The sequence below is a fragment of the Macaca fascicularis genome, chromosome 16 (assembly GCF_037993035.2).
Source record: "Macaca fascicularis isolate 582-1 chromosome 16, T2T-MFA8v1.1".
In the NCBI taxonomy this organism is placed as follows: Eukaryota; Metazoa; Chordata; class Mammalia; order Primates; family Cercopithecidae; genus Macaca; species Macaca fascicularis.
This window is the reverse complement of record NC_088390.1, coordinates 7258476-7283909: the sequence shown is the minus strand read 5'-3', so window position 1 is coordinate 7283909 and position 25434 is coordinate 7258476. Positions and strand designations below refer to the sequence as shown.

At 55.5% G+C, this 25434-nt stretch overlaps 3 protein-coding genes across 25 annotated transcripts in view; 2 read left to right on the top strand and 1 right to left on the bottom strand.

Annotated features, from left to right (window-relative positions):
• Window positions 1–28: 28 nt before the first annotated feature.
• Window positions 29–9295, top strand: DVL2 (dishevelled segment polarity protein 2). 2 transcript variants are annotated; one of them, XM_065532666.1, is made up of 15 exons: window positions 29–477; window positions 3797–3866; window positions 4168–4313; window positions 4444–4541; window positions 4656–4791; window positions 4922–5012; window positions 5156–5225; window positions 5385–5524; window positions 5613–5689; window positions 6602–6669; window positions 6864–6992; window positions 7112–7243; window positions 7378–7557; window positions 8000–8218; window positions 8326–9295. In XM_065532666.1, the coding sequence occupies exons 1-15, from the start codon at window positions 284–286 to the stop codon at window positions 8772–8774; spliced, it is 2199 nt and encodes a 732-aa protein (XP_065388738.1). In that variant the 5' UTR covers window positions 29–283; the 3' UTR covers window positions 8775–9295. The 2 variants fall into 2 exon arrangements, with proteins under 2 accessions (XP_065388738.1, XP_005582770.1); XM_005582713.4 differs by having other exon boundaries at window positions 4444–4553.
• A 75-nt stretch (window positions 9296–9370) lies between these two features.
• Window positions 9371–15011, bottom strand: ACADVL (acyl-CoA dehydrogenase very long chain). Of its 2 annotated transcripts, XM_045375466.2 has the most exons (20): window positions 14865–15011; window positions 14713–14788; window positions 14375–14440; window positions 14219–14291; window positions 14069–14133; window positions 13841–13975; window positions 13248–13392; window positions 12846–12975; window positions 12623–12748; window positions 12063–12261; window positions 11690–11794; window positions 10891–10977; window positions 10746–10808; window positions 10555–10656; window positions 10382–10479; window positions 10232–10304; window positions 10073–10145; window positions 9917–9989; window positions 9747–9822; window positions 9371–9675 (listed from the first exon to the last, which is right to left on the bottom strand). In XM_045375466.2, exons 1-20 carry the CDS (start codon window positions 14924–14926, stop codon window positions 9535–9537), a joined length of 1968 nt encoding a protein of 655 aa, XP_045231401.2. In that variant the 5' UTR covers window positions 14927–15011; the 3' UTR covers window positions 9371–9534. The 2 variants fall into 2 exon arrangements, with proteins under 2 accessions (XP_045231401.2, XP_045231402.2); XM_045375467.2 differs by lacking the exon at window positions 12623–12748.
• Window positions 15012–16053: 1042 nt separating this feature from the next.
• Window positions 16054–25434, top strand: part of DLG4 (discs large MAGUK scaffold protein 4) — a 30073-nt gene continuing 20692 nt past the window's right edge. For 5 of the 21 annotated variants that reach the window (XR_012425197.1, XR_012425196.1, XM_065532654.1 and 2 more), the window contains exon 1: window positions 16348–16679. Coding sequence is in view for 17 of the 21 variants with exons in the window: in XM_065532654.1 (XP_065388726.1) it covers window positions 16494–16679 (186 nt within the window). In the remaining 4 variants the exon portion in view is untranslated. Of the gene's footprint in view, window positions 16087–16176; window positions 16680–17272; window positions 17794–23051; window positions 23223–25434 lie in introns of those variants that run through there. The other 16 variants (XR_012425198.1, XM_005582702.5, XM_065532656.2 and 13 more) reach the window with 6 other exon arrangements.

Sequence of the window (25434 nt, the reverse complement as noted above, 5' to 3'; positions counted from 1 at the left end):
AGGTCACGTGACATGAGGAGAGGTGGGCGGGGACCTGGAGGACGCTCGCGTTGTCGGTGGCGGTGGCGCGCGGCGGCCGCTGAGACCGCGGCTTTGAGTCGCACCTCGCGGCCCGCCCCCCGCCGCCACCCTTGCCGACCCCTGCTTTTTTCCCTTTGCTTCTCTCCAGTACTGGGTCCGTCCTGTCCGCGCTCGCTCGTCGGTTTGCGGGTGTGCGCAGGCGCGGCAGGGGCCATTAGCCCCTTGGGTGGGCGGTGGAGCCCGGGAGCGCGCGGGCGAGACCATGGCGGGCAGCAGCGCTGGGGGCGGTGGGGTTGGGGAGACGAAGGTGATTTACCACCTGGATGAGGAAGAGACTCCATACCTGGTGAAGATCCCTGTCCCCGCCGAGCGCATCACCCTCGGCGATTTCAAGAGCGTCCTGCAGCGGCCCGCGGGCGCCAAGTACTTTTTCAAGTCTATGGATCAGGATTTCGGGTGAGCGCAAGGCCTAGATAGGACCGACGGGGGCTTTGCTAGAGTGGATTGGGCGACGTGGAGGGGCACACATCTACTTCGGGCCACACTAGGATTTTCTGGCCTGTGGTGGAGCAGATTGTACCATGCTGAGGTAGGTTGACTCTCCCAGGATGGACAAGGTTATGCTTGGATAGATTGAGGCACACGGGCAGACTAGGATATCCTAAACCAGATTAGAGACGATTAGGCTCTACTGGAATAGGTGGAGGCATACTGGTTTATTTTGGAGTGTTTTAGACTGTACTGAGTAAATTCATCTATCGTCTGGTCGTTTAGTACGTTCTCAGGAGTCCTGTAACGCCTGTAATCTCAGCACTTTGGGAGGCCGAGGCGGGCGGATCACGAAGTCAGGAGATCGAGACTATCCTGGCTAACACGGTGAAGCCCCATCTGTACTAACTAAAAATACAAAAAAATTAGCCGGGCGTGGTGGCGGGCGCCTGTAGTCCCAGCTACTTGGGAGGCTGAAGCAGGGAGAATCGCTTGAACCTGGGAGGCGGAGGTTGCAGTGAGCCGAGATCGCGCCACTGCACTCCAGCCTGGACGACAGTGCAAGACTCCATCTCCAAAAAAAAAAAAACACCAAAAAACAAAACAAAACAAACTTGGGCCATTATGGACTCTACTGGGCTGTATTGGTTAATCCTGGTTTATCTTGGGGCAAGACATGGTTTTATTGGAGCACTCAGTATGGGGGCAGACAAGGCTGTTGGTGCCCATGCTAGTACAGGTAGCTGTATTGGGGTATTCTAGTCTATATTGGTGCAGACAGCTGCGTGTGGGGACATTGTAGGCTGTGCTAGAATAGATTGGGCTATCCTAGGGTAATTTGGACATTCAGGGCTATCTTGGACTAGATTGGCATGTAAATAATGCAGAGAAAGCCCTTTTGTGTTTATGGTCTTTGGGGCTGAGCCCTCTCTGGGTCCTCAACCTCTGCTTTTTTTTTTTTTTTTTTTTTTTAAAGACAAGAGTCTCGCTCTGTCGCCCAGGCTGGAGTGCAGTGGCTGATTCTCGGTTCACTGCAAGCTCCGCCTCCCGGGTTCACGCCATTCTCCTGCCTCAGCCTCCCCACTAGCTGGGACTACAGGCACCCACCACCACACCTGGCTAATTTTTTGTATTTTTTAGTAGAGACGGAGTTTCACCGTGTTAGCCAGGATGGTCTCGATCTACTGACCTCATGATCGGACCGCCTCGGCCTCCCAAAGTGATGGGATTACAGGCGTGAGCCACTGCGCCCAGCCCAACCTCTGCTTTTTTGAAGGCAGGCTGGATTAAGTTGAGATAGCATGGGTTTTAGAAGAACTGAACAAACTGGACTCTAGCTAGAAAGATTGTTTGACATGGGAAGGGTGATACTATCTTGGGAGTTATCTTGGCTTTAAGTCAAGGTTCTTCTAGTTGTCAGCAGTGCAATCTTGGACAATTAATTTAAATTTTGTGTCTTGATCTCGTCTGTGACATGGAGAAAATCACAGAATGAAATGGTTAGTTCAGGTGTGTGGTACATGGTGAATTCTTGGTGAATGGTAATTGTCATTAGTATTGAGGCTGACTACTCTATAAAGGTTATGGTGATACACAGTAATTTGTCTTAAGAGTGGACTGAGCTATGCTGAGATTGTGTTATGTTGGGAAGAATCCTACATGATGCTGAGACAGATTGGTAGTGACTGGGCTGTGTTGTCACATTGACAGCAAATGGATTAAGTTGATATATATCCTGGCTCTTATGACCATATTAGGCTAATGGGTTAATTAGACAAGGTGTCCTAATTTGGCGGCAAGGGTGTGTGTGGAAAGAGAGAGAGAAACAACCAGGGCAGAGAGTCTGATGCTTTATATGTTTATTCATTTAGTTGACAGTATTTGTTAATGCCTAAGTGTCAGTGTGTGGTGTGTGGCCAGGACATGGTGTTGATCAGAGTAAGTGTTCATGGTTTGATGTCGTGGTCAAGAAGAAGGGGCAAGTCCAGTCCACCACAGGGAACCCATTGGAGAGATGACCCCAAGGCTGGGCTTTGGGATCTGTCAGGCTGAGCAGATTGCTTCGTGCCGAATTTTGTGCCAGATGAGGCACAGGGGAATGGGAGCGCCAGCTTGCTCTCTCCTTGGGAGCTTTCAGTCTAATGAGGAGCTTCCATTGTTTGTTTGATCTAATGGTGGGTGGTTTTGTTTTTTGTTGTTTTTTGTTTGTTTGAGGTGGAATCTCACTCTGTCGCCCAGGCTGGAGTGCAGTGGCGCAATCTCGGCTCACTGCAACCTCCGCCTCCTGAGTTCAAGCGATTCTCCTACTTCGGCTTCCGGAGTAGTTGGGATTATAGTGTGCACCACCGTGCCCGGCTCATTTTTGTATTTTTAGGAGAGACAGGGTTTCATCATGTTGGCCAGCTCCTGGCCTCAGGTAATCCACCCACTTTGGCCTCTCAAAGTGCTGGGATTACAGGTGTGAGCCACTATGCCTGGCCTCTAATGGGTGTTTTTACTCAAGAAAGGACAGTCTTCTGGAAATGAATTAGTGAAAACTAAAGGCAAGTATAAAAGTAGAGACTTGGTTGAGGACCGAAGCCTTTTTTTGGAAGGTTTTTTTTTTTTTTTTTTTTTTTTTTGAGACAGATTCTTGCTCAGCCGCCCAGGCTGGAGTGCAGTGGCACAGTCTTGGCTCACTGCAACCACTGTCTCCTGGGTTCAAGCAACTCTCCCGTCTCAGTCTCCTGAGTAGCTGGGATTATAGGCACCCACCATCATGCCTGGCTAATTTTTATATTTTAGTAGAGACGAGGTTTCACCATGTTGGCCAGGCTGGTCTTGAACTCCTGACCTCAGGTGATCCGCCCACCTCAGCCTCCCAAAGTTTTAGCATTACAGGCATGAGCCACCGTGCCCGGCCTTTTTGGAAGGTTTGTAAGGAACAGGGATGGGCTTGAGAGGAGGCTACCAGCCAGTCTCATTAGATAGGTATCTTAGGCAGCTGCATCAGCATAGGGGATTGCCTTTGAAATTGTACTGAGAGGTTTGAATCAGACTCAGTCAAGTCTTTGGAGCAGCACTACGCCCCTGAGGGTGCGTTAGGGAGAGGAGAAATAAGGAAAGGGGATTGAGTTTGGAGATTTCTTAGGTGTCAGAGTGAGTTTTTTCAATGTAAGAGAAGACCTGAACAGGGCGGGAGAAAGTCAGCATCCTGGAGCCCGGTGAAGATTGGGAGGAACTTTGATGGGGGTGGGGGTGGGGGTGGTTGGTCCAGCTCACTGACCTCCACCTTGTCTCTTGGCAGAGTGGTGAAGGAAGAAATTTCAGATGACAACGCCCGCCTCCCCTGCTTCAACGGAAGGGTGGTATCCTGGGTAAGAGGTGCAGACGCCGAGGGCTGGGTCCCCTCTGCATTTCCAAGCTTCCCCAGGCCTCAGTCCGTTTCTGTAGCCCTCTCCCAGGCCAGGTATTAGCAGCCCTGGCTCTTTACCTCTTATCTGTTTGGAGAGCCAGTGAGAGGCCCTCAGCCTTCTCCTTCTGGAGTCTCTAATACTTGCTAGGTTATTTTGCTCTTCTCCAGCTCTCTGAGACCCTTTTTCGTTCTTTCACTTACTGCAACCTGTCACACCCCGACTCCCAGCTGAGCGCCACTGTTTATTGTTTGCACCCTTCTAGCTGGTGTCCTCAGATAATCCCCAACCCGAGATGGCTCCTCCAGCCCACGAGCCTCGGGCAGAACTGGCGCCTCCAGCCCCACCTTTACCCCCTTTGCCACCCGAGAGGACCAGCGGCATTGGGGACTCAAGGCCTCCATCCTTTCAGTGAGTCCTTCTGATTCTTGACTTCGAGGGAGGGAGGTGAGGAGGGAACCCAGGCCTTTTGGTAGGGTACGCCTGGGATCCGGAACCCTGTTCTCCTGATATGGATTGGAAACCATCTCTGCCTGTCCAGCCCTAATGTGTCCAGCAGCCATGAGAATCTGGAGCCTGAGACAGAAACCGAGTCAGTAGTGTCACTGAGGCGGGAGCGGCCTCGCAGGAGAGACAGCAGTGAGCATGGCGGTGAGGGGCAGGCCTGGGGGCTGGGAAGGGCTGGGCCAGACCCCAGCCTTGGTGGGGTGAGCAGGGGGAAGTTTGGTTCCTGAGCTTCCTGTCCATATGCAGCTGGGGGCCACAGGACTGGTGGCCCCTCAAGGCTGGAGCGCCACCTGGCGGGATATGAGAGCTCCTCTACCCTCATGACCAGTGAGCTGGAGAGTACCAGCCTGGGGGACTCTGACGAGGAGGACACCATGAGCAGGTGTGGCTCCGCACAGCTCTCCCCAGCGCACCCAGCCCCCTTTCTTCTCCTCCAGTCAATCCTCTGGTTCTTTCTCTTGGCCCCATGACCACTTTGGCCTACGTTTGCTCTCCTTCCAACCTCCTGGCAGGTTCAGCAGCTCCACGGAGCAGAGCAGTGCCTCCCGCCTCCTTAAGCGCCACCGACGGCGGAGGAAGCAGCGGCCACCCCGCCTGGAGAGGGTGAGGGGTTCCCACGGGAAGGCTGGTGCTGGGAGAAGGTGGGGCATAGGCTTTGGTTTGGGTGGTGCCTGGACACTGGCAGCACCCCAGGGTTGACCCTGGGTCATTGAAGGGCACTCTAGCTCCTTCTTTTCCCACCACAGACATCGTCCTTCAGCAGCGTCACAGATTCCACCATGTCTCTCAATATCATCACAGTCACGCTAAACATGGGTATGGGGAGAGCCTGTGGCTAGGGCGTGGGGAGGGCCTGGTCTCTAGGGTTCCAAGGGTCCTGCGGCTGGGGCTCCTCTCCTCACATGGCCTCTCTCTCTAGGGTTCTGGGGGTCCTGCCGCGGGGGCCTCCTCTCCTCACATGGCCTCTCTCCACAGAGAAGTACAACTTCCTGGGTATCTCCATTGTGGGCCAAAGCAATGAGCGGGGAGACGGAGGCATCTACATTGGCTCCATCATGAAGGGTGGGGCTGTGGCGGCCGACGGACGCATTGAGCCAGGGGACATGCTTTTGCAGGTGTGCTGGGGTGTGGCCACCGAGCTGCCCTGCACGGGAGCCCTCAGCCTCTCCCACCATGCCTCTGACCCACTTCCCCTGCTTCCAGGTGAATGACATGAACTTTGAGAACATGAGCAATGATGACGCCGTGCGGGTGCTGAGGGACATTGTGCACAAGCCTGGGTAAGTTGCCAAGCAGGTTGCAGGTCCTCAGTTCTCTTTTTTTCTCTTTTATGTTTTGTTTTGCAATTTTAATAAGTAGTAAGGCGTGGTGGCTCATGCCTGTAATCCCAGAACTTTGGGAGTCCGAGATGGGTGGATCACCAGAGGTCAGGAGTTCGAGACCAGCCTGACCAACATGGTGAAACCCTGTCTCTACTAAAAATACAAAAATTAAGTGGGTGTGGTGGCGCACGCCTGTAGTCCCAGCTAGTGAGGAGGCTGAGACAGGAGAATCACTTGAACCCCAGGGGGCGGAGGTTGCAGTGAACCGAGATCACACCGCTGCACTCCAACCTGAGCGACAGAGCGAGACTCCCATCTCAAAAAAAAAAAAAAAGTGCTGAGACATAACATTGAAAGTACGTGAAACAAATGTGTGACGTATCAATACTAGAGTGAATATCCATGTCACTGCCACTTAGACCATCAAATAGGAGATTGCTGATATTCTAGAACTTCCTCCCCAGATGTCCCTTCCTGCTCCCAAATGCCTCCCTCCCCCAGGGGTGGTCACTCTCCTGACTTCTTTGGCTATCACCATAACAGAGGAGAGCTTTGCCTCACTCGATAGTTACCATTCTTGCATGTATCCTTGAACAGCACGGTTTCATTTTACCTGTTTTTGGTCTTTCTGTGAATGGAATTGTACAGCGTGTACTCTCTTGTCTCATTTGGCAGTATGTTTTTAAGAGTTTTCCATGTTGATGAGTCATCCGCATTGTGGTGCCTTCCACCCTCACCTTCTCCAGCCCAGCCGCGATGTGCTTGCTTCTCCTTCTCTTTGTGTCTCTTAATCCATCCTTGCTTCAGGCCCCCACTCTCCTGAGGCCTCCTCTTCCCCTGCGCCCTTGACTGGACTTCTCTTCCCCGTAGCCCCATTGTGCTGACTGTGGCCAAGTGCTGGGATCCCTCTCCTCAGGCCTATTTCACTCTCCCGAGAAGTGAGTGACACTCAGGGAGGGGGCCTGAAGTTGGGGGTGGGGGCTGGCCAGGAGGCTGGGGCTGGACCTCTGGTCATGGGGAGTGGGTGGGAGGAGGGTCCAGGCAGAGGTGGAACAGGAGGCTGAGTCAGGGAGGGACTGGGCTGGCTTTTGGGGACTGAGAATGGGTCATTTTGGTGCCATCTCTGTCCCAGATGAGCCCATCCAGCCAATTGACCCTGCTGCCTGGGTGTCCCACTCTGCGGCTCTGACTGGCACCTTCCCAGCCTATCCGGGCTCCTCCTCCATGAGCACCATTACATCTGGATCCTCTTTGCCTGATGGTGAGCCACCAGCCCACCGCATCCCACCCTCCCAGCAGAAGGCTGTCCTGCAGTGGTCTGACCCATTGCCTTTGTGGGAGTGATCCCTGACTCTCATTCCCTGTGGTCTCCTTTGCCAGGCTGTGAGGGCCGGGGTCTCTCCATCCATACGGACATGGCATCGGTGACCAAGGCCATGGCAGCTCCAGAGTCTGGACTGGAAGTCCGGGACCGCATGTGGCTCAAGATCACCATCCCTAATGCCTTTCTGGGTACGGCTGGGCCCTGGGCAGGTGGCTGGAGAAAGGGAGGAGGAGGCAGCCAAAGCCGGGAGTGGCACAGGCAGAGGCGAGAGCAGGAGTTGGAAGGAGAACCTGAGGCCTTTTTCCACTGTGGATGCTCCCAGGCTCGGATGTGGTTGACTGGCTCTACCATCACGTGGAGGGCTTTCCTGAGCGGCGGGAGGCCCGCAAGTATGCCAGTGGGCTGCTCAAAGCGGGCCTGATCCGACACACCGTCAACAAGATCACCTTCTCTGAACAGTGCTATTACGTCTTCGGAGACCTCAGTGGTGGCTGTGAGAGCTGTGAGTCCCTCTGCCCCAACTCTGGGAGTGTGGCTTTGCCTGCCTTGTTCTGCCTCTCCAACCCTAGACCTAGCCCAGAAACTGCAGCCAGGGCCACGATGGATGGTCGAGCAGCGTGTGTCCCGCACTAGGTCCTGCATTGGCTGAGGATCGTGGCTGGCATCCATCCATGCGCTGCTGGACAAGCCACGCGCCAGGTGCAGGACTGTGTCCACCGGGGGAAGGTGCACATCCTCCTGAGTCCCACAAAGACATGGGCTAGTGGTGGCCCTGGCTGTGCCCCTGCCCTCATGGCAGAAGTAGATGGGAGTTTCCTGTCAAGAGACCCCTGTGAACCCCTGTTTTGAGCCCCATCGTGGGTGGGTCTGGGCTCTCCATTCCGTGTCTTGGGGCCTTAGCCTCTTGAAGCAGTGATTTCTTCCTCACTTCCCTTGTTTTCCAGACCTAGTCAACCTGTCTCTCAATGACAACGATGGCTCCAGTGGGGCTTCCGACCAGGACACCCTGGCTCCTCTGCCTGGGGCCACCCCCTGGCCCTTGCTGCCCACTTTCTCCTACCAATACCCGGCCCCACACCCCTACAGCCCGCAGCCCCCACCGTACCATGAACTTTCATCTTATACCTTTGGTGGGGGCAGTGCCAGCAGCCAGCACAGTGAGGGTAAGTCATCCCCACATACCTGTACGGCCAGGGTCTGAGGGTGGATCAGAGGGGAGCCAGGGAGGAGCCTGGGTGAGGACTTAGTTGCCCCTCCCCTCCCTCCACAGGCAGCCGGAGCAGTGGGTCGACCCGGAGTGATGGGGGGGCAGGGCGCACAGGGAGGCCCGAGGAGCGGGCCCCCGAGTCCAAGTCCGGCAGTGGCAGTGAGTCCGAGCCCTCCAGCCGAGGGGGCAGCCTTCGGCGGGGTGGGGAACCAAGTGGGACTGGCGATGGGGGCCCTCCTCCATCCAGAGGCTCAGCTGGGGGTGCCCCTAATCTCCGAGCCCACTCGGGGCTCCATCCTTATGGACCACCCCCTGGCATGGCCCTCCCCTACAACCCCATGATGGTGGTCATGATGCCCCCACCCCCACCTCCAGTCCCTCCAGCAGTGCAGCCTCCGGGGGCCCCTCCAGTCAGAGACCTGGGCTCTGTGCCGCCAGAACTGACAGCCAGCCGCCAAAGCTTCCACATGGCCATGGGCAATCCCAGCGAGTTCTTTGTGGATGTTATGTAGCCCACTGTGGGGCCAGGCTTGGCCTGGCGCTCCTGGTGTGTGACTGGCTGTCCTGGCCATCATGTGCTTGCTCTTACAGTGCCTGGGCTCAGCCTAGCAGCTGCTGCCATACAGGAGATTGTGGCCACTGTGACTCTCACCAGCAGTGCCTGGTTCCTCCCCCTTCCCTCGGGTAGACAAGGGACCTTTGATTATTTTTAGCTTTGTTTTTTTAATAAGTCTTTTTGGGGGTTAAAATAGAGTTTCTTACATTTTTGGGACTTTTTAAATAGGCATTTTCTCTTTTATATGAAAAATCCCGTCCGTTGGGCCCCTTCTAACCCCAGAATGTGACCTCCTCCTCCAGTTACCCATAGCCTTGCCCTGTGCAGGTTTGGGGGTGGTCAGTGGTACCCTGGGGTTAGGCACCCTAGACAGCAGCCTGAGGAAGCTGGGAGATTTGGGCCATGTAGCTGCCTTTGTTACTCTATTTATTTTAGTCACTTGTATAAAACACCAAATAAAGCAATAGAGGCAAACTCCCCACGCCTCTGGCTCCTTTCTTTGGGAGGGAGGCAGGCAGCAGAGGGAAAGAACGGACACACAGGAGCAAAGCATGACTGGTTAGAAATTTTTATTATTTTCGAGGCAGTAAGTGCTCTTGAGAGCAGGCACAGTCCTGGGAATACTAGGCCCCCTCCGGGACAAACCAGGGCCCTAAGGAGAGGGGCTTTGGCTTGAGGAAAGGCACATAACCGGGCCAGGCCCTGGCCAGGAGTATTCAGAAGCCAAGTGGGTTGCTGGTGACCACACCACCCCGCTCCACCAAGGCCTTGGAGATGCTTTTGAAGTTGCGGTAGAGCTCATGCTGCCGGGGGTCAGACTGCAGGGCGGCCATGCCCTCTCGGATCCGGGCTGCAGCCTGGGGAGAGGGAAGGAGGGTTGGGCCTGCACCTCTAGCCCTCACCTGAGCTTGGCAGCCCCGAGTCTCACCTCGATACACCAGGTGTCACAGAGCATTTTCTCATGCTGGGCCGTGTGGTGGCCCTCACTCAGGGATCTTGAAGCCCTGGCAGGAAGCAGGAGATGAAAATAAATCTGGGCCGGCTGGGATCCAGGCCCAGGCCCCCTGCGGCTCAGGCATTCCCCGCCTGCCTCCTCACCTCGAGAGAACCACCACCATGGCATAGAGGTCGATGGCCCCGTCTGCCAGCCGCTGCAGCAGAAACTGCTCATCTGCCGGGTAGGTGGGGTGGGGGTGGGGGCATTAGTCTCAAGGAGAGGAAAGGGAGGGGCGGAAGGGTGTAGAGCTCACTCACTGACAATCCCCTTCTTGTGTTTTATCAACTTGGCCTCCACCACAGTGGCAAACTGCTCCAGAGCCTGTACTGCCTGAAGAGATGGGGACAGTGCAGGGCTCAGAGGGGCTGTCGGCTACAGTCCCTGACGCAGGCTCTCCTGGACCCCTGGCCACTTACCAGCTCACCGCTGCGACTCAACTCCGGGTGGACAATTCCACTGAGACTCAGGCCGCTGCCCAGCCCTGCCCGCCTGAGAGGAAGAGGGAGAATGACTGGTTAGTTGTCATACACTGCCCTGCCCTCCCCTGGCCCTGACCCTAAGCCTACCGCCTTAGCTGTTTGCCTGCCTCTCCCAGCAGGAGGCCAGCATTCCCAAAGGGATTCTTTAGAGCACTGCCAAGCCCAGAGAGCTCCTTTCCTTTGTCCTATGGGGAAGAGGGTCCAGCAGTCAGGACTCACTGTCCTCCCCACCTCTACCCCCACCCAATTCTCCCTCTTACCATACAGCCCTGCAGAGCCACAAACAGCCGAAGGATGTCATTTGTCCCCTCAAAGATTCGGAAGATGCGAAGATCTCGGAGCACACGCTCTACTCCAGGTTCCTAGCACAGGGCCACACAAATTATATGCCCCTGCTGAGATGTGCCTACCCACCCCTGGCCCAAACGAGGCTCAGAAGACCGTCCTGTACCTTCATGAAGCCCATACCCCCCATGATTTGGATGCATTCATCTGTCACCTTCCAGGCTGCCTCCTAGGGACAAAGAACAGATGAGACTGGTTGTGGGAGCTGAGCTCCCAAACTGGACTCCCTCCCAGCATGCCTGGGACCTCACCGAGCCGAAGATTTTGCTGATGGCGGCCTCTATCTGGAAGTCCGTTGATCCCTGGTCCATGTTAGCACTCACCATGTAAGCCATGGACTGAGGTTGCATGGTTGGGACATGGGAAGGAAAATTGCAAAGGGCTTTGTCAGACTTGGCTTCATCACCCAGATCTCCAAGATTAGGGATGACCTAGCTTGTTAGGTCAGGCAAATAGTTGTTCTGGGTCAGTTCATCAGGCGCTTCCAGGTATTTGTTTTTTTTTTTTTTTTCCCATAGTCTCGCTCTGTTGCCCAGGCTGGGGTGGTGCAGTGGCACAATCTCAGCTCTGCAAGCTCCACCTCTCGGGTTCGCGCCATTCTCCTGCCTCAGCCTCCCGAGTAGCTGGGACTACAGGCGCCTGCCACTACGCCCGGCTAATTTTTTTGTATTTTTAGTAGAGACGGAGTTTCACTGTGTTAGCCAGGATGGTCTCGATCTCCTGACCTCGTGATCCGCCCGCCTCAGCCTCCCACAGTGCTGGGATTACAGGCGTGAGCCATCGCGCCCGGGCAGTATTTGTTTTCTTAAAAGGGGTGGACGTAAGGGATGGGGTAGAATTAACTTCTGGTACTGCTGGCAGGCACCTGAGCAGAACATCATTGCTCTTTTCCTTCGGCAGAAGCTGAGCTGACTATGCCTCCCCGCATCCCCTAGGGCATTGGTGTAAAGCTGGAGACCCACTGCCCCAGGTGCTGCTGGGGGTTGTAGTCTGACCCAACTGGGAAGAAAGCCCCAGGGCTTCAGGGAGAGGAGCTTGGGAGGCCCTCACCTCAGTTACATACTGCAGCATAACCATCCGGGCCAGCTTCTCCTGGATCAGCCCAAAGTTGTGAATTTTCTCCCCAAACTGGATACGATTAGTGGCATAATCTACCTGGAAGAGGGTCCATGTATTCCACTTTGGTTCAGTGTGGTTCTGCAGTCTCCCTAGACAGGGGCTGGGCTTGCGCCACAGGGATGGGCTTTGCATACAACCAGAGTTCAGTCTACGCTGGATGGAGACCTAAGCTCACAAGTCTGGGGCTGCTGGTAGGGGAGGGGTTTCTGGTGTAGGGAGTGCCTGCAAGTGATCAGGGACACATGGCAAGGGGGACAGTGAGACTACTGTTTGGGTTACCTGGGGACTTGGGCAGGGTACTCACCGCCTTAGTAATGATGCCTCTCATGGTACCTGCCAGGGCCGCAGCCATGCCAAACCTTCCATTGTTGAGGATGTGCATGGCGACCTTGAAGCCACTCCCAACCTCACCCAGCACATTCTCCGATGGCACCCGTACTCCATCAAAAAACACCTCTGCTGTGTTTGAAGCCTTGATGCCCATCTTCTTCTCAGGGGGCCCACTGTGTCAGGGCAATGTGGGAAAGCAGAGGTGTGTTCAACAGCTTGTCAGTGGGGAAAAACTGCTTCTTCGCTCTTTATGCACTAGGGAGGAATTACAACTCCTAGACTATTAGAGGCTACAGCCAACACTTACCCCCGGCCCTGAAGGCTAAGGAGGCCTGGCTATGTCTTATTTTGTGTTGGACTTGGTTGCTGGAGCCAAAACTTTAGCTCAGTTGCATACATATTAGTCCCAAAGGCCACATTCAGTTCACCTGCTTTGGCTTTTGCACACATCCCCGGGTGACTTGCAACAGCCATCTGCCCAGGAACCCAGTCCTGCCCCTCAGTCCTAAGCTCTCCCAACCCAAATTCACTCACTGGGTAACACCCCCGAAGCCCCTCTCCACCACAAAGGCTGTGATCTTCTCCTTCACCGCCCCCGTGGCTGGATCTGTAACTGGTGTCTTGGCAAAGACTGTGAAGATGTCTGCCAGGCCCCCATTACTGTGGAAGAATGAGGGACATTCAGGGCATGGAGGACGGGGAGCAGCGGGGCCTGGAATTGGGTGGAGGATAAGGGGAGAAATGGGAGGCAGATTGCCTGATCCAAAGCTTGCTTCCATTGAGGGTATAGTATTTTCCACAGGGGCTGGGCACAGCAGAGGTTCGGATGGAGGCTGCATCTGACCCGCTTGAGGGCTCGGTTAGACAGAAAGCGGCCAAAGTCTCCCCTGTTGGGGAGAGAGCTCCTTTACCCCAAGTTCTGACGAGCTTCAAAGTCCCCTCGGCCCACTTCCCCATCCCTCCAGCAGGCAGTTCCCCTTTAACACCTGGGAGTATCCAGTTTTCTTTTGCATGTCCCAACCAGCACACCGTGATGCCTCTCCAGAATCTTCCCCCGACTGAAATGCCCAGCCATCTGATAATCTGAGTGCCAACTGGCCTAATCTGTGCCAGGCTCAGTATACCCCCCCAATCCTTGGGTCTCCTAGGGTTGCCTCACCAGATGCCAGTTTGGGGAGGTATTTTTCTTTCTGGGCCTTCGTTCCAAAGAGTAGGATGCCTTTGAAACCGATGCTCTGATGGGCCCCCAGGGTAATGCCCACGGCAAGGTCATGCATGCCCACGATCTCCACCAAACGGGCGTACTGGAGGGGAAGCAGGGATCTGGGGCTGTCACTGGCTGCAGAGGGACCTGACCTTAACAGAGAGTGTGGGCAACAGGGCAGTTCCTGACCTAGGGCAGTGCCTGACCTGGGCCATCCCCAGTGTGTGGAAAGGAAGTGGGGCGTGCAAAGGGCACAGAAGAGAATGTTGGTCTGTCTGAGGTCTAGGTAGGAGGACGACTTGCTACTAGTCTATTGTTAGGCAATCCCCAACTTAGAGATTTGTAAGGACTTGGGAACCAGGGGGAGGCCCATGGTTCAGCCCTAGGGGACTGCATGTAAATTGTGTTATGTTTGGAGAGTTAACGTCCATCCCACAGGCACCCAGGGCAGATGCTTAGAAGAGACCTTGACCCTAGAGATGGTAAAGGAGCTGAGTCTGCCAAGCTGGAGTATGAGATACTGGGATGTGGCGGTGGGGTGCCCTCACCTGGGTGTTGCAAAGGCCCACACCACCCAGCTCACTGGGCACTTGCAGACCGAAGGCCCCCAGCTCCTTGAGGCCCTGCAAAGTGGTCTCCTCCACCATCTCCAGAGTGTCATTCTTGGCAGGATCGTTCACTTCCTGGGGAAGGCACAGGATCCCACATCCAGGCTCCTTTTGAGCTTAACATCTCCATCCACCCCACCAGGGACCAAGCCCCGAGTCATTCCTTACCTCGAAGAAACGGGACACGGGCTCCACCAGCTCTTTAAGAAACTCTGTCTGCTCTTGGTTGAGCACTGGGGTGGGGGACAGGCTGGTCAAGCCAGGCTGGCAGGGGAAACCACCCTGGCCCCACCCAGCTCTGGTTACCCCTTCCCTTACCGGACGGGTATGGGAACACCTGATCTGTGGCGAGCTGGCCTTTGAACATCGCCACAGCAAAGGACTTAGATTCCTGGGCAGAGAGAGGCGAGTTTCAGGACTCTAGTTGGGGTGAGTGTCTCTGGCTAAGGCCCACCTGGCCTTGGGGGTACCTACCGCTTTGGCCGGTTTTGCCTTGTTCAGAGCGTCAGAGAGGTGGGAATCTGACTTGTCCAGAGCCAGCTGGGAAAAGAGATGGTTAGCAAGTCCAGGGAAGGGACTTCCGCTGTGCCAAGGGGAGCACAGGCGAGACCACGCTGGGAGGCGGCGCGAAGCGGTGACCTTTCCCCTAGTTTCGCCCTAGGGCACCCTGGATTGCCCTTTCCCCTACTTTCGGCGACAGAGCTGTGGGCAGGTGCCTGGCACCAAGAGGGAGACCCCTGCCGACGGCGGGAGGCGGGCGCCTAAGCGGACCGCTGCTCCCACACCCCCTTGCCAAGGCTGCCGCGACTTACCTGAGCGGCACCTCCGGCATAGGGCCGCCGGGCAGGGCCGGGCCGGGGCTGCCCCAGGAGCGCCGTGGGTCGCGAGCTGTGGGGAGTGGGGGTTCAGTCCTGGCCCAGTGCCCAGGGCCGCTGCCCCCCGTTCCTCTTGTCCATACACAGACCTTCCGCCCCCGAGCCTCAGCAGCTGCCGCCCCAAGCTCGGGGCTATCCGAGCTGCCTGCATCTCCGAGTCTCTCCGGGCGTCGCTGGACGGAGCGCTGACCCAGCTCTGGCGTCCTGTACGCCCAAGTCCTGGACCTCCTAGCCCTGACTCATCGTCCAGAGTGCACCGGGCGGCGGCGGTTGCGGGCCCCGGGGCATGCTGGGAGCTGTAGTTCCCTGGAGCCCGGCCCTGCGTTCCGCTGACCTAGGGGGATCTCCAAGCGTCTCTCGTCTCCCCCAAACTCCTTAATCCCGCCCGTCCGAACTAGAGTCTAGTCCTCCGACGGGGTGATGGGATAGGATGGGACAGAAGAGGAAGGGGCTTAAGTCACTGCAGCCAGAGGGATGGAGGTGGACTGAAGGGAGGGCTTCTCCGGTGGGGTTAGAAGAGAGAAGTAGGGAAAGAGAAGTGTAAGGTAGATGGCAGAAATAGAGGCACCGAAAAACAGACTCTAAGGTTCCTGATGAAATCTGTCTCGGCCAACACAAAAGGGAGGGCACGGTGGGCGGGGGGTGGGGGCACCCAAGCTAGGGTGTGAGTGCCCTAAGTGTATTCTTCTGAGACGTAAACCATTTCACTAACTCTTGAAGCAGCTACAGTTTCCCAGTGGGAAGGCCCCGCCAGGTTCGTTGCGCTTCCCTTAATAAAGCCTCTGAGATCTTCCTGAACATTCCCTTCTGTCTCTGCCCTCTGTTACTTCCAGAGACCATGTGCCCAGGCAGATGGAATCCTCCCGGGCCTGAGAGGAACTGCAGGAATTCTCCTGCCTCTTACCTGTGAAACCCCAACTTCTCTAGCCCTAGGTCAGGAAGTTCCAAACAATTTCTACCCCTCTCTCTGCAATTCTCATTGGGGTGAGAGGAGGCCCTGGAGGAGAGAGAGCTGGGGTCAGCTTCTTTTTGAGCTGCTGGAGCCCTCTGTGAGGAGGCCCTCTTTGCTGGCTTCTTAGGAGAGTGTGGCTAGGTTCTGCCTGCCTATGGGGAGACGGGCCAGGGTGTGTGCAGCAAGATGGTGGCGGCGCTGGTGCCTTGGGACCTGGGGGAATGGGACAGCTGGTCGGTTCAGAGATGGCCTACTTTACTCACAGCTGGAATTTAGTGGGGAGAAGCAGCTCAACTCCAATCCTGGAGGATTAGGGAGATTAAAGTGAGAGAAGAGAGAGATGTCCCAGAGACCAAGAGGTGAAAAACAGGGGTCCTTGTGGAGGGGAGGTCTGGGATTGAAGTGGGGGGCTGGGGCTCAGGGATCCTTCTCCCTGAATCTTTCCATAGGGCTTGGGGTGAAGGGCACAGGCTGGGGAGATGAAGTGACAGTGTGTTCGTCTTCCTGTGTTGGCCTCTTCCCTGTCCCAATTCTCCTTGCATCGCACTAGCTCCCAGGTCAGCCCTCTGGCTCCTGGCACCCCCGCTGCTGCGGTGGGCACCCCCCCTCCTCACAGTGCTGCATAGCGACCTCTTCCAGGCCTTGCTGGGTGAGTAGCCCGTTTTCTGAGGGACCTGGGCCTCCAAGGGCTGTCCGTTACTGAACTTCGGGGGCTGTTTGGGAGCCTGGAAATCATTTGGTCCAAGCTGGAGCCCCAAGCAGGGTCATGCCTATGGTGTCCTCCATGAGTGTGGACCAGCCTTGGCTGAAAGGGCTCCTCCCTTGCCAGCCGGACAGCAGCGGTGATGACAGGGGTGATGTGTCTGGAGAGGCCTGGAATGGGGAGGTAACTCAGTTCTGTTCTGTGGCAGACATCCTGGACTATTATGAGGCTTCCCTCTCAGAGAGTCAGGTAAGGAGGTGGGGGCGAGCGCCTTACTTCCTGAGGGGCAGGCAGGGCTGGAGGGGTGAGGCAAATATTGCTAATATTATATGGAAACTTGGGGGCCCTGCAGACGAAAGACTGAGTCGGTGGCCCAGGGACTTGGGGCACCGAGAATGCACTCTCTGTGGTCCTGTACCCCCTCTCCCTTTCTTCCTCCTTTTCTTTGGCTGCCTCAATTTCAGGCACTAAAGAGTCTAAGGCTTTTTAGGTTTCCCCCTGAGAAACCTGAGGCAGAACTAGGCCCCCAGGGATTGCCTCCTGCAGCCCCTCCCTCATACCCGACCCCCTACCGCCTGTCGTGGCCTCCCTCCCGTATTCAAATAACCATGGGTGCTCCCAGCCCAACTATAGGTGCTTCCTTCTCTAAGAAATGAAATCCAGCCTCATCGTCTTTGCTGTCATCGCTGGTGGCTGGCCAGGTCTCCATGTTTGCCTCAGGGCCTCTGTGCTTCTGCTTCTATCTCCTTTCCCATTATCCGGGTTCCTGCCAGCACGGAAGGAGTTAACTCTGCCAAGGCACCCCCCCATTCTGGCTCCTAGCTCCCTCCCTCCCTCCCCCTGCTTCCTCTCTCCTCCTCTCTCCCCTTCCCTCTTCGGCTCCACGGCTCCCTCGGCCGCTGCCGTTTCCAACCCCCCCACCCCACTCCCCCGCCACGGCCCCTAGCCCCTGGCCGTTTGGCAAGATCCCCCCCTACCCCGGGGCTCCCCGAAATCCAGTTCCCCTCCCCCACCCCAGCTCATGCCCCAGCCCCCGAACTCCGGGGCTGCCAGCCCCCGGTGCCCCCGCCCCTCCTGAGAATCGGGGTGTGCTCCCCAAGCCCCCTCCCCTCCATTGGGGAGCCCCTTTTAGGGCCCCCTTCCCTCCCCTCCCACGCTCCCCTCCCCTTCCCTTCTCCAACCCCCTCCTTCCCCTCTCACCCCTCCCCCCATCCTGGCCCCCCCTGCAAAAGTGGGGTGCGGAGGGGGGAGGGGTGAGAACCCACGGAGGGGAGGAACGAAACTCCGATGAAGTCAGAGCCCCTTACCCGCCGCCGCGGCCAGGCCCCCCAACATGGACTGTCTCTGTATAGTGACAACCAAGGTAAGCATGATGGGGGGGCTATAAACTGGGGGGAGGGCATGAGTTTGTGGGGAGGGGTTAGTAGGCCTTATCTGGGACTGGCGTCCCTGGAGTGGCAGCATCAGAAGTAAGATGTATTTGGGGGTCTTAATTTAGTTTTGGGGTTCACATCTGAGAAAATGCTGGATTTGGCCACAGGTGCCCCCTGGAGTGATCCCTTTGTACCTGTAGGGAAATGGAAAATTTAGGATATTCCATGGTTTGGGGGGCCTGGCGGGTTTCGGGGTTCACCAGCGCTGTTTGAGGGAGACTTATTTAAGGAGAAGCCTGGCTCACAAGGAAGTCCTGCTGGTGTATGTGGGAAGGTGGGCTATGCTGGGGGGGTTCCTCTTTCCTCCCCAGGGAAAAGCTGGCTTCCAAGGGCCTTGTCCAGTTTTGGGGGGCTCCTGGCATGGGGGTAAAGGTTATTGGTTGTGAGTGCCTGACTGGTCTGGGGTGTTAGCTGGCAGGGAAGGGGTGGGCCTTCAGACTCTGGAACAAGCATCTCGTGGCTGCATTTAGGGATGCACTCTCAATTTGAGGGAACTGTTAATTTAGGGTTCAGTCATATAGAATGGAGGTAGTTAGAAGTTGTCAGAGGGCTGGGGCCCTGGCATGGGATTACCTGAGGGAATGGACCAGGTGAGGCAAGGATGTGGGGGTATTCCCATAGGAGGCAGAAGATTGCAGCAGCCGAGCTTGCCAGCCTCTGAGGAGGAGGATGAGAGGCTTAGGGAGAGAGGGGATTTGAGGAGGGGGACCGGGTGGGTGGTGCACAATTTGGGGGTGGCCCAAAGGCAGGGGCCCAATGTCCCCATCTCCTCCCACACTGTATCTAGCCCTGGTCAAGAAAGAGGGAGAAGAGCAGATGGGGGGACTGTTCCAGATACCCCTGACGCTTGGGATCAAGATGGGGGAGGACACCAGGATTTAAGGGTCCCTGAGGACTTATGACCGAGGGTACTGAGGTTACCGGGGTGAAAAGGTGTAGGAGGAGGGCAGGGCTGGCAGCGGTGGGGATCTGTGCAAGAGTGTCCCTCTGGTTGGAGCCTGGCAAAGGCAGGAGATCCTGGATGGAGCACAGGCGAGCTCCTGGTGGGATGCGGATACCTAGGCTCTGCTTGGAGACTCTGGGACTGGAGAGCTGGATGCCTGGTGTGTGGAGGGAGGCTTGGGCGGGTGGCAGGCAGCTGGGGGCTGGGGGGTGGGACAGGAAGTGGGGGCCGGGGGAGGCGGGGTCCGGGTGAGTCACAGGCTGGGGAGGGGGTTATATTTAGTGGGAACTGCAGCTTTTCATGGGAGGGAGCTGAGGACACACATGTTCCCTGCCACAAACTCACACATGTGTGTACACATGCATTGTGCACGTGTGAGGATGGTTGGAAGAGATTGGGGGCTGAGGACCTTTAGATTTGGAGCCCCCACACTCTCTCCACCAGGGCGACTTGCTTGTCCCTCATTCTGTGGGCTTCGGGCTTTTTCCCAGGCTGCCTCTTCCCCACATCCCTGTAGTTTCGGTGGATTTTTATGCCTCAGTTTCTCTGGCCTGGTTTCCTCTGTTCCTGCTGTCTCCTGCCCTTAGGCCTGCCACTTGGCCTTAGGCTCCGTGGCTGTGGTTCCCTGTATCCAGGTGTAAATAGAAAGCCCGCTGGAATGTGTGGGCTCTGCTTCCAACACGTGAACACACAAATGGGAGCGAGGGTGAGGGGCTTGCCTGCACTGGCAGCTATTCTGGGTGGGTGGGTGGCCTTATTCCTTACCCACTCCAGACTCCTACTTCTTCCATGGAGCCCAGGGTTGAGCATCCCTGAAGGAAGGAGGCTTACAGAGCAGATCATGCATTTGGGGTTTACAGAGGCGTGGAGACCCAGGCTTGCCACATTCGTTGGCTGGAAAACTTGTCAGCCTCGGGATGACAGGGACTCCAACTCCCATAAGGCCCCGAGGCACAAGATCCCTCAATGTTAGAGGGTTGCTGCCCATGGCGATGTTGGGAGTTGTGGTTCATCTCTATCCAGGGCAGCCAGCGGAGGATAGCCCAAGAGGAGCCTGCAGGGGGCACATGGCTCCTGCTTCCCCAAATGCTGGATGGGGTAGGGAGTGCTCAGGCTTTGCGGTCGTTGAGCTCCCCAGCTCTGCCTGAGTCTTCCATCTTTCATTGCCTATATTTAGACTCCTGCCGCAGTAATTTAAGGAACATTTATTGAAAGCCTACTACGTGCTAGGCCCTGTGTTGTATGCAAACTCCACTCTACAGCGATCACTTTGCCTTTCTTGGTGCCTTTATCTCTGCCAGCATCTCTCGTCTCTGAGCATCTCTTTCTCCCACTCCGCCCCCGTCCCTCCCCCTTTCCCCGCGCTGCTGCCGCCGTTGCCATGGTAACCGGCGACGACTGAAGCTGCGTGGCGGGCTGGAGGGCCGGGCGAGGGTGGCGGAGGGCGGAGCAGAACAAGTGGGGGTGGGGATACAGTGGGGGAAAGACTGAGGCTATTTGCCAGAGCCCCAGGAGCGAAGCGGTTAAACCCTCCGGGTGGTCCTTATTGGGCAAAGCCGAGATGCCGGGGGCGGGGCAGTGTGGCCGACGGCCTCATTCATTGGCCGGCAGGGGCGTGGCGGAGGGACAGTGTGGGCGAGGCAGGGGGACCGAATGGGCGGGAAGTGGACGGAGGCGTGGCCTCCCGGGCAGGTGGGCGGAGTCTGGCTTACTCCTATCGAGGGAGGCAGTAACCCTCGGAAAGAGGAGGAACCTTGGGGCTGGGTTACCTGACCGAAATGAGGGCGGGGCTGACCCGGGATGGGCGTGGCGTGGTCCCCCGTGCGTAAAGGAGACAGGGTTTAAGGAGCTATTGTCCAAGTAACTTCAGGGCGCGGGGGTCTTTGGAAAGGAGAATCCGGGGGTTGGGAAGTCTGACGTCTCAATTTTCCTAAGATGGAGGTCTGTTCAGATTTCATCAGAGCACCCCTCCTACCTCAGCTCTGTGTTCCCAGGAGACGGTTGCTAGGCGACAGCAAAGTCCTTGATTGCTGCGTTGCCAGGCAACAGAGAAACGGAAAATGGAGGGAAAAGGGAAATGGGGGATGGGGAAGGGTCTTTATGGGCCATAGCGCCCACTGGTGGATAAGCAGGGCCTGTAAGTTTTCTATTCTCTAAGGAATTTTGAGTCCAGCCCCTTCTGCACTGACTCCTTGGATCCTCTGGTGATCCAAGCCTTCCTACCAGATATGAAACTAGGACATTGGGGGTCATCTTGGGGGCGCATGTAACAGATGCCGATCAACGGGGTCAATCTCGCTTGGGTGAGATTCTAGGGAAGTCGTCATTTCTACCATGTGTGAGCATTTTATAGAAGTCAGCCGATTTGAGGAGACCCCTCACTGGGTTTTAAGAGCTGGAAAGGTGGGCCTTCAATGGGAGAACCGGGCGTTCAATTGGAAGAGAGGCTTTCAGGTTAAGTTGTTTGGGAGAAAATGGAAATCTCTGAAGAGAACTGAAGGAGGAGGTTGGGAGTGTTCTGGACGACTTGTGGGTAATTGCAAATTGCCGGCCATATCTTTGGTGTGTATTTTTTGAGGCCTGAATGTGGAGAAGATATATTTGGGAGCAATCTACCGACAAAGTTGGAATTCAGAATCGTGGAGATGTTCTGGGTAGCCAGAAAAGGGTGTAATCTATGAACCTCAGGGTTAAAGAAAAGGAGAGAAAAGGCCGGGTGCGGTGGCTCACACCAGCATTTTGGGAGCCCGAGGCGGGTGGATCATGTGAGGTCAGGAGTTCGAAACCAGCCTGGCCAACATGGCGAAACCCCGTCTCTACTAAAAATACAAAAAATTAGCCGGGTGTGGTGGCGGGCGCCTGTAATCCCAGCTACCCGGGAGGTTGAGGTAGTAGAATCACTCGAACCCGGGAGCCAGATGTTGCTGTAAGCCGAGATCACACCATTGCACTCCAGGCTGAGCGACAGAGCAAGAATCTGTCTCAAGAAAAGAAAGAAAGAAAAAAAAAAAAAAGAAAAGGAAAAGGAAAATACTTTTAATTAATTAATTAATTAATTTTTGAGACCGAGTCTCACTCTGTCGCCCAGGCTAGAGTGCAGTGGCGCGATCTCGGCTCACTGCAATCTCTGCTGCCCAGGTTCAAGCGATTCTCCTGCCTCAGCCTGCCGAGTAGCTGGGATTACGTGCACCTGCCACTGCGCCCGGCTAATTTTTGTAGTTTTAGTAGAGATGGGGTTTCACCATCTTGGCCAGGCTGGTCTTGAACTCCTGACTTCGTGATCCACCTGCCTTGGCCTCCCAAAGTGCTGGGATTGCAGGGATGAGCCACTGCGCCGGGCCAAATTTTTTTTTTTTTTTTTAAAGAGGTGGGATCTCACTGTGTTGCCCAAGGTGGTGTTGAGCGCCTGGCCTCCAGCGATCCTCCCGCCTAAATTTCTTTTTTATAAGGATTTTGGAAAAAAATGATGAGATTGCAATTGAATTTGGAGGGTCTGCTTTAAAGTAGATTAAATATTTCCTGAAATTGGGTTCTGGTGTGGAATTGGAGACTGGCACATTAGGAAGTCATGAGTATCTTACTAGATTCGGGGGTTTGGACAGGGGATCCCAAACAAATTGGAGGACTTGTTATTTGGATATTTATATTAGAGCAAGAGTAATATTTGCACTAACTGCAAGGTACCTGTTAGTGGATTGGGGGATAGATGTGATATGGAAAGGGATGATTTAGCATATACTAATTTGGGGGCACAACAAGGATCTGTGGTTCTTTAAACTTTTGAAGAATCATGGGCTGCCTGTCAGGTGGGGCTGGACTGCAGGGGAGAACTATGCTGGTTAGAATAGGAGATGCCTTGGAATCTGAGGAGATTGGGGGGTTTGGTGGGAGAAGCAGTGTAGATCCCTTGGGGGTTCTTGTGAGAGAAGTGCTGTTTGCTTCCCTGGACTCTGGGAGTCCAGTAATGACGAGATGTCCAGTGAGGTTTCAGAATGGTTAGGGGTCTCCCGATGTTGGGGTTGGGGCATTAGATGGGATGGAATAAGGAGTCCCCGAGAACTAGAGAGATAAACTGGCAAATTTAAGTCTGTCTCTATTTGTAGAGGGGTCAGAATAGAAGTACAGTGGAAAGTGAAGTCCACAGAGAAACAGCATGAACCAGGGGAGTTGGTGGCTAAAAGGGTCTCCCCTCACCCCTCTCTCTCCCAACGTGACGCTCTCCCTTACTGCGCAGGCGCCGTTCCCCCCCTCCGGCCGCAGCCTCCTGTCGCCGCGGCCGCCGCAGCCCCCGCCCCTCTGCCCCTCCCCCTCCCCCAACCCCGGGACCCTTGATATTCCACCCACCCCCTTCCCTCAGTCCCCCTCCCCTTCTCCATGTCGGCTCGGAACAGATTCGCCTCCATGTGTCTCTGCGTGGTACGTGCCGCGATATGGGCTCCGGCCCCGCTCCCCTCTTCCCGGACCCCCTCAAATATCAGGGTGCAAGCTTCAAGCGCTGTCGCTCTTCCTTCTGCTTGGTGCGGGGTCTCTGGGTTGCAACTTCTTGCGGACAGGCGCTGTGGGTCGTCCCTCTTACCATTCACTTTGACTCACACCCCTATGTTTTGGGGGTGCAAGCCTCCGTTCCAGGTCATTCTGTGCAACTGGGGCTCCGGTGAGGAGGGGGCCAAAGGGGAAGGAACAACAGCGACTCCGTCCGTGTCCCCCATTCCCCAGGCGTTTTACTTGTCTTAAGCCCTAATATATTGGGGGTGCAGACATGTCCCAGTAGCATCTGAGTTGTCGTGGGTTAGGGCCCTGAGTCCCAGTAGGATAAAGGGTGGGGGGGGGGTCCTCCTTTCCCATCCTGCTTTAATTGCCCTGTAATCCAGGACTGAGAGGTGCTGATCCGCCACCTCCCCAGCCCCCAGTATGCAGTTTCAGAATTACTCTCCCCCACCCCGACCCCTCCAGACGTTTCCCCACCCCCCACACGTACGTCGAAAATTTCCAGAGACTGAACCTAGTCCCTAACCTCTTCCAGCCACATTCTGGAAACCCTGGTACCCATTTCTTGTTCCCCATTTTCCCCATGTTGCCTCCCAATCCTGAGGAGCCTCTTCCTCAGTGCCAGACACCACCCTCCCTCCATGGGGGTGGGGCAGGGAGAGATACTGGGGGCTCGCTGAGATATAAATTTACCTTCATTTCCTCCCTAGAATAAATGATGAAATGGCCCTCCTCATGTTTCCATTTTCTTCGGGTGCACGCTGACATTTCCTCCTCAGATTCAGGAATTTTCTGAGGTGGAGTGAAGATAGAGGTGCACTGGACTCAAACCCTCCCCCAGACTCCAAAACTTGGGGCTTTGGTCCTAATTTACCTTGCAGGGAATCGGAGGCCTTGTGAAGAAAGAGTGGATAGCAGAGAGTGGCTTCCACCCCTTCCCCCAGGTCTCCTCAATTCTGGGGCTTGCCCCTCAGCTTGTGCACTGCCCAGGTAGAAGACCACCTTCTCAGGATGTGGAATGAACATTCTCTGTCGGTTCATAGAACTCCTTTATTCAAGACAGCTCAGCCTTTGAGCAGGGCTATTTTGTGTGTTCTATTTTCCTTCTCTACTTTTTGTGCCCATCGGATTGAAATCTGGAGTTCAGGATTCCCTCTCCAAGTCTGTGGCCCAGAGAATAGACTCAATCTTGCTGAGCCCCTGTTTTCCTTCTTTAAGACTCTTTAAATGTATCAGGGTGCTTCTTGATTCGCGTTGTCTCTGTCTTCTGGGTTTGAGAGTTTTCGTGCTGACAGGACCACTTCCCTTCTCCCATTCTTTTATTGTACCCTTACTCTACAGCCAGAGTTGTGTTACAGTCTCAGCCTTGATTCATCATCCTTAACATTTTCAGAATCATACTCTAGGATTGGCCATTGACCTTGATAAGCTTCCTCCCGTTTGATCTCGCAGCTGCTGCCCTCTAAGTATTAGGGCACTCTCAGCCTCTCAGAAACTTTTGGGAGGGAAATTCTGCTCTCTCTGTCTCTCTCTCTTTTTTGTTTTGGAGATAGAGTCTCGCTCTGTCGCCAGGCTGGAGTGCAGTGGCATGATCTCGGCTCACTGCAACCTCCGCTTCCCAGGTTCAAGCGATTCTTCTGCCTCAGCCTCCCATGTAGCTGGGATTACAGCCATGCGCCACCACGCCCAGCTAATTTTTGTATTTTTAGTAGAAATGGGGTTTCACCATGTTGGCCAGGCTGGTCTCTGACCTTAGGTGATCTGCCCACCTCGGCATCCCAAAGTGTTGGGATTACAGGCATCAGCCTCTGCTCCTGGCCTCTCTGTCTTTTTGAGACACGGTCTTACTCTGTTGCCCAGGCTGGAGTGCAGTGGTGTGATCGTAGCTCACTGCAGCCTCCACCTCTTGGGCTCAAGCAATTCTCCCACCTCAGGTTCCTTAGTAGTTGGGACTACAGGCGTGCACCACCATGCCTGGCTCATTTTTGTATTTTTTGTAGACGGGGTTTCACCGTGTTGCCCAGGCTGGTCTCCAACTCCTGGGCTCAAGCAGTCTGCCCGCCTCAGCCTCCCAAAGTGCTGGGATTACCGTGCCTTCTCTTTTTACCCATGTGTGCTGGGCGGTGCATTCTGTCTTCTT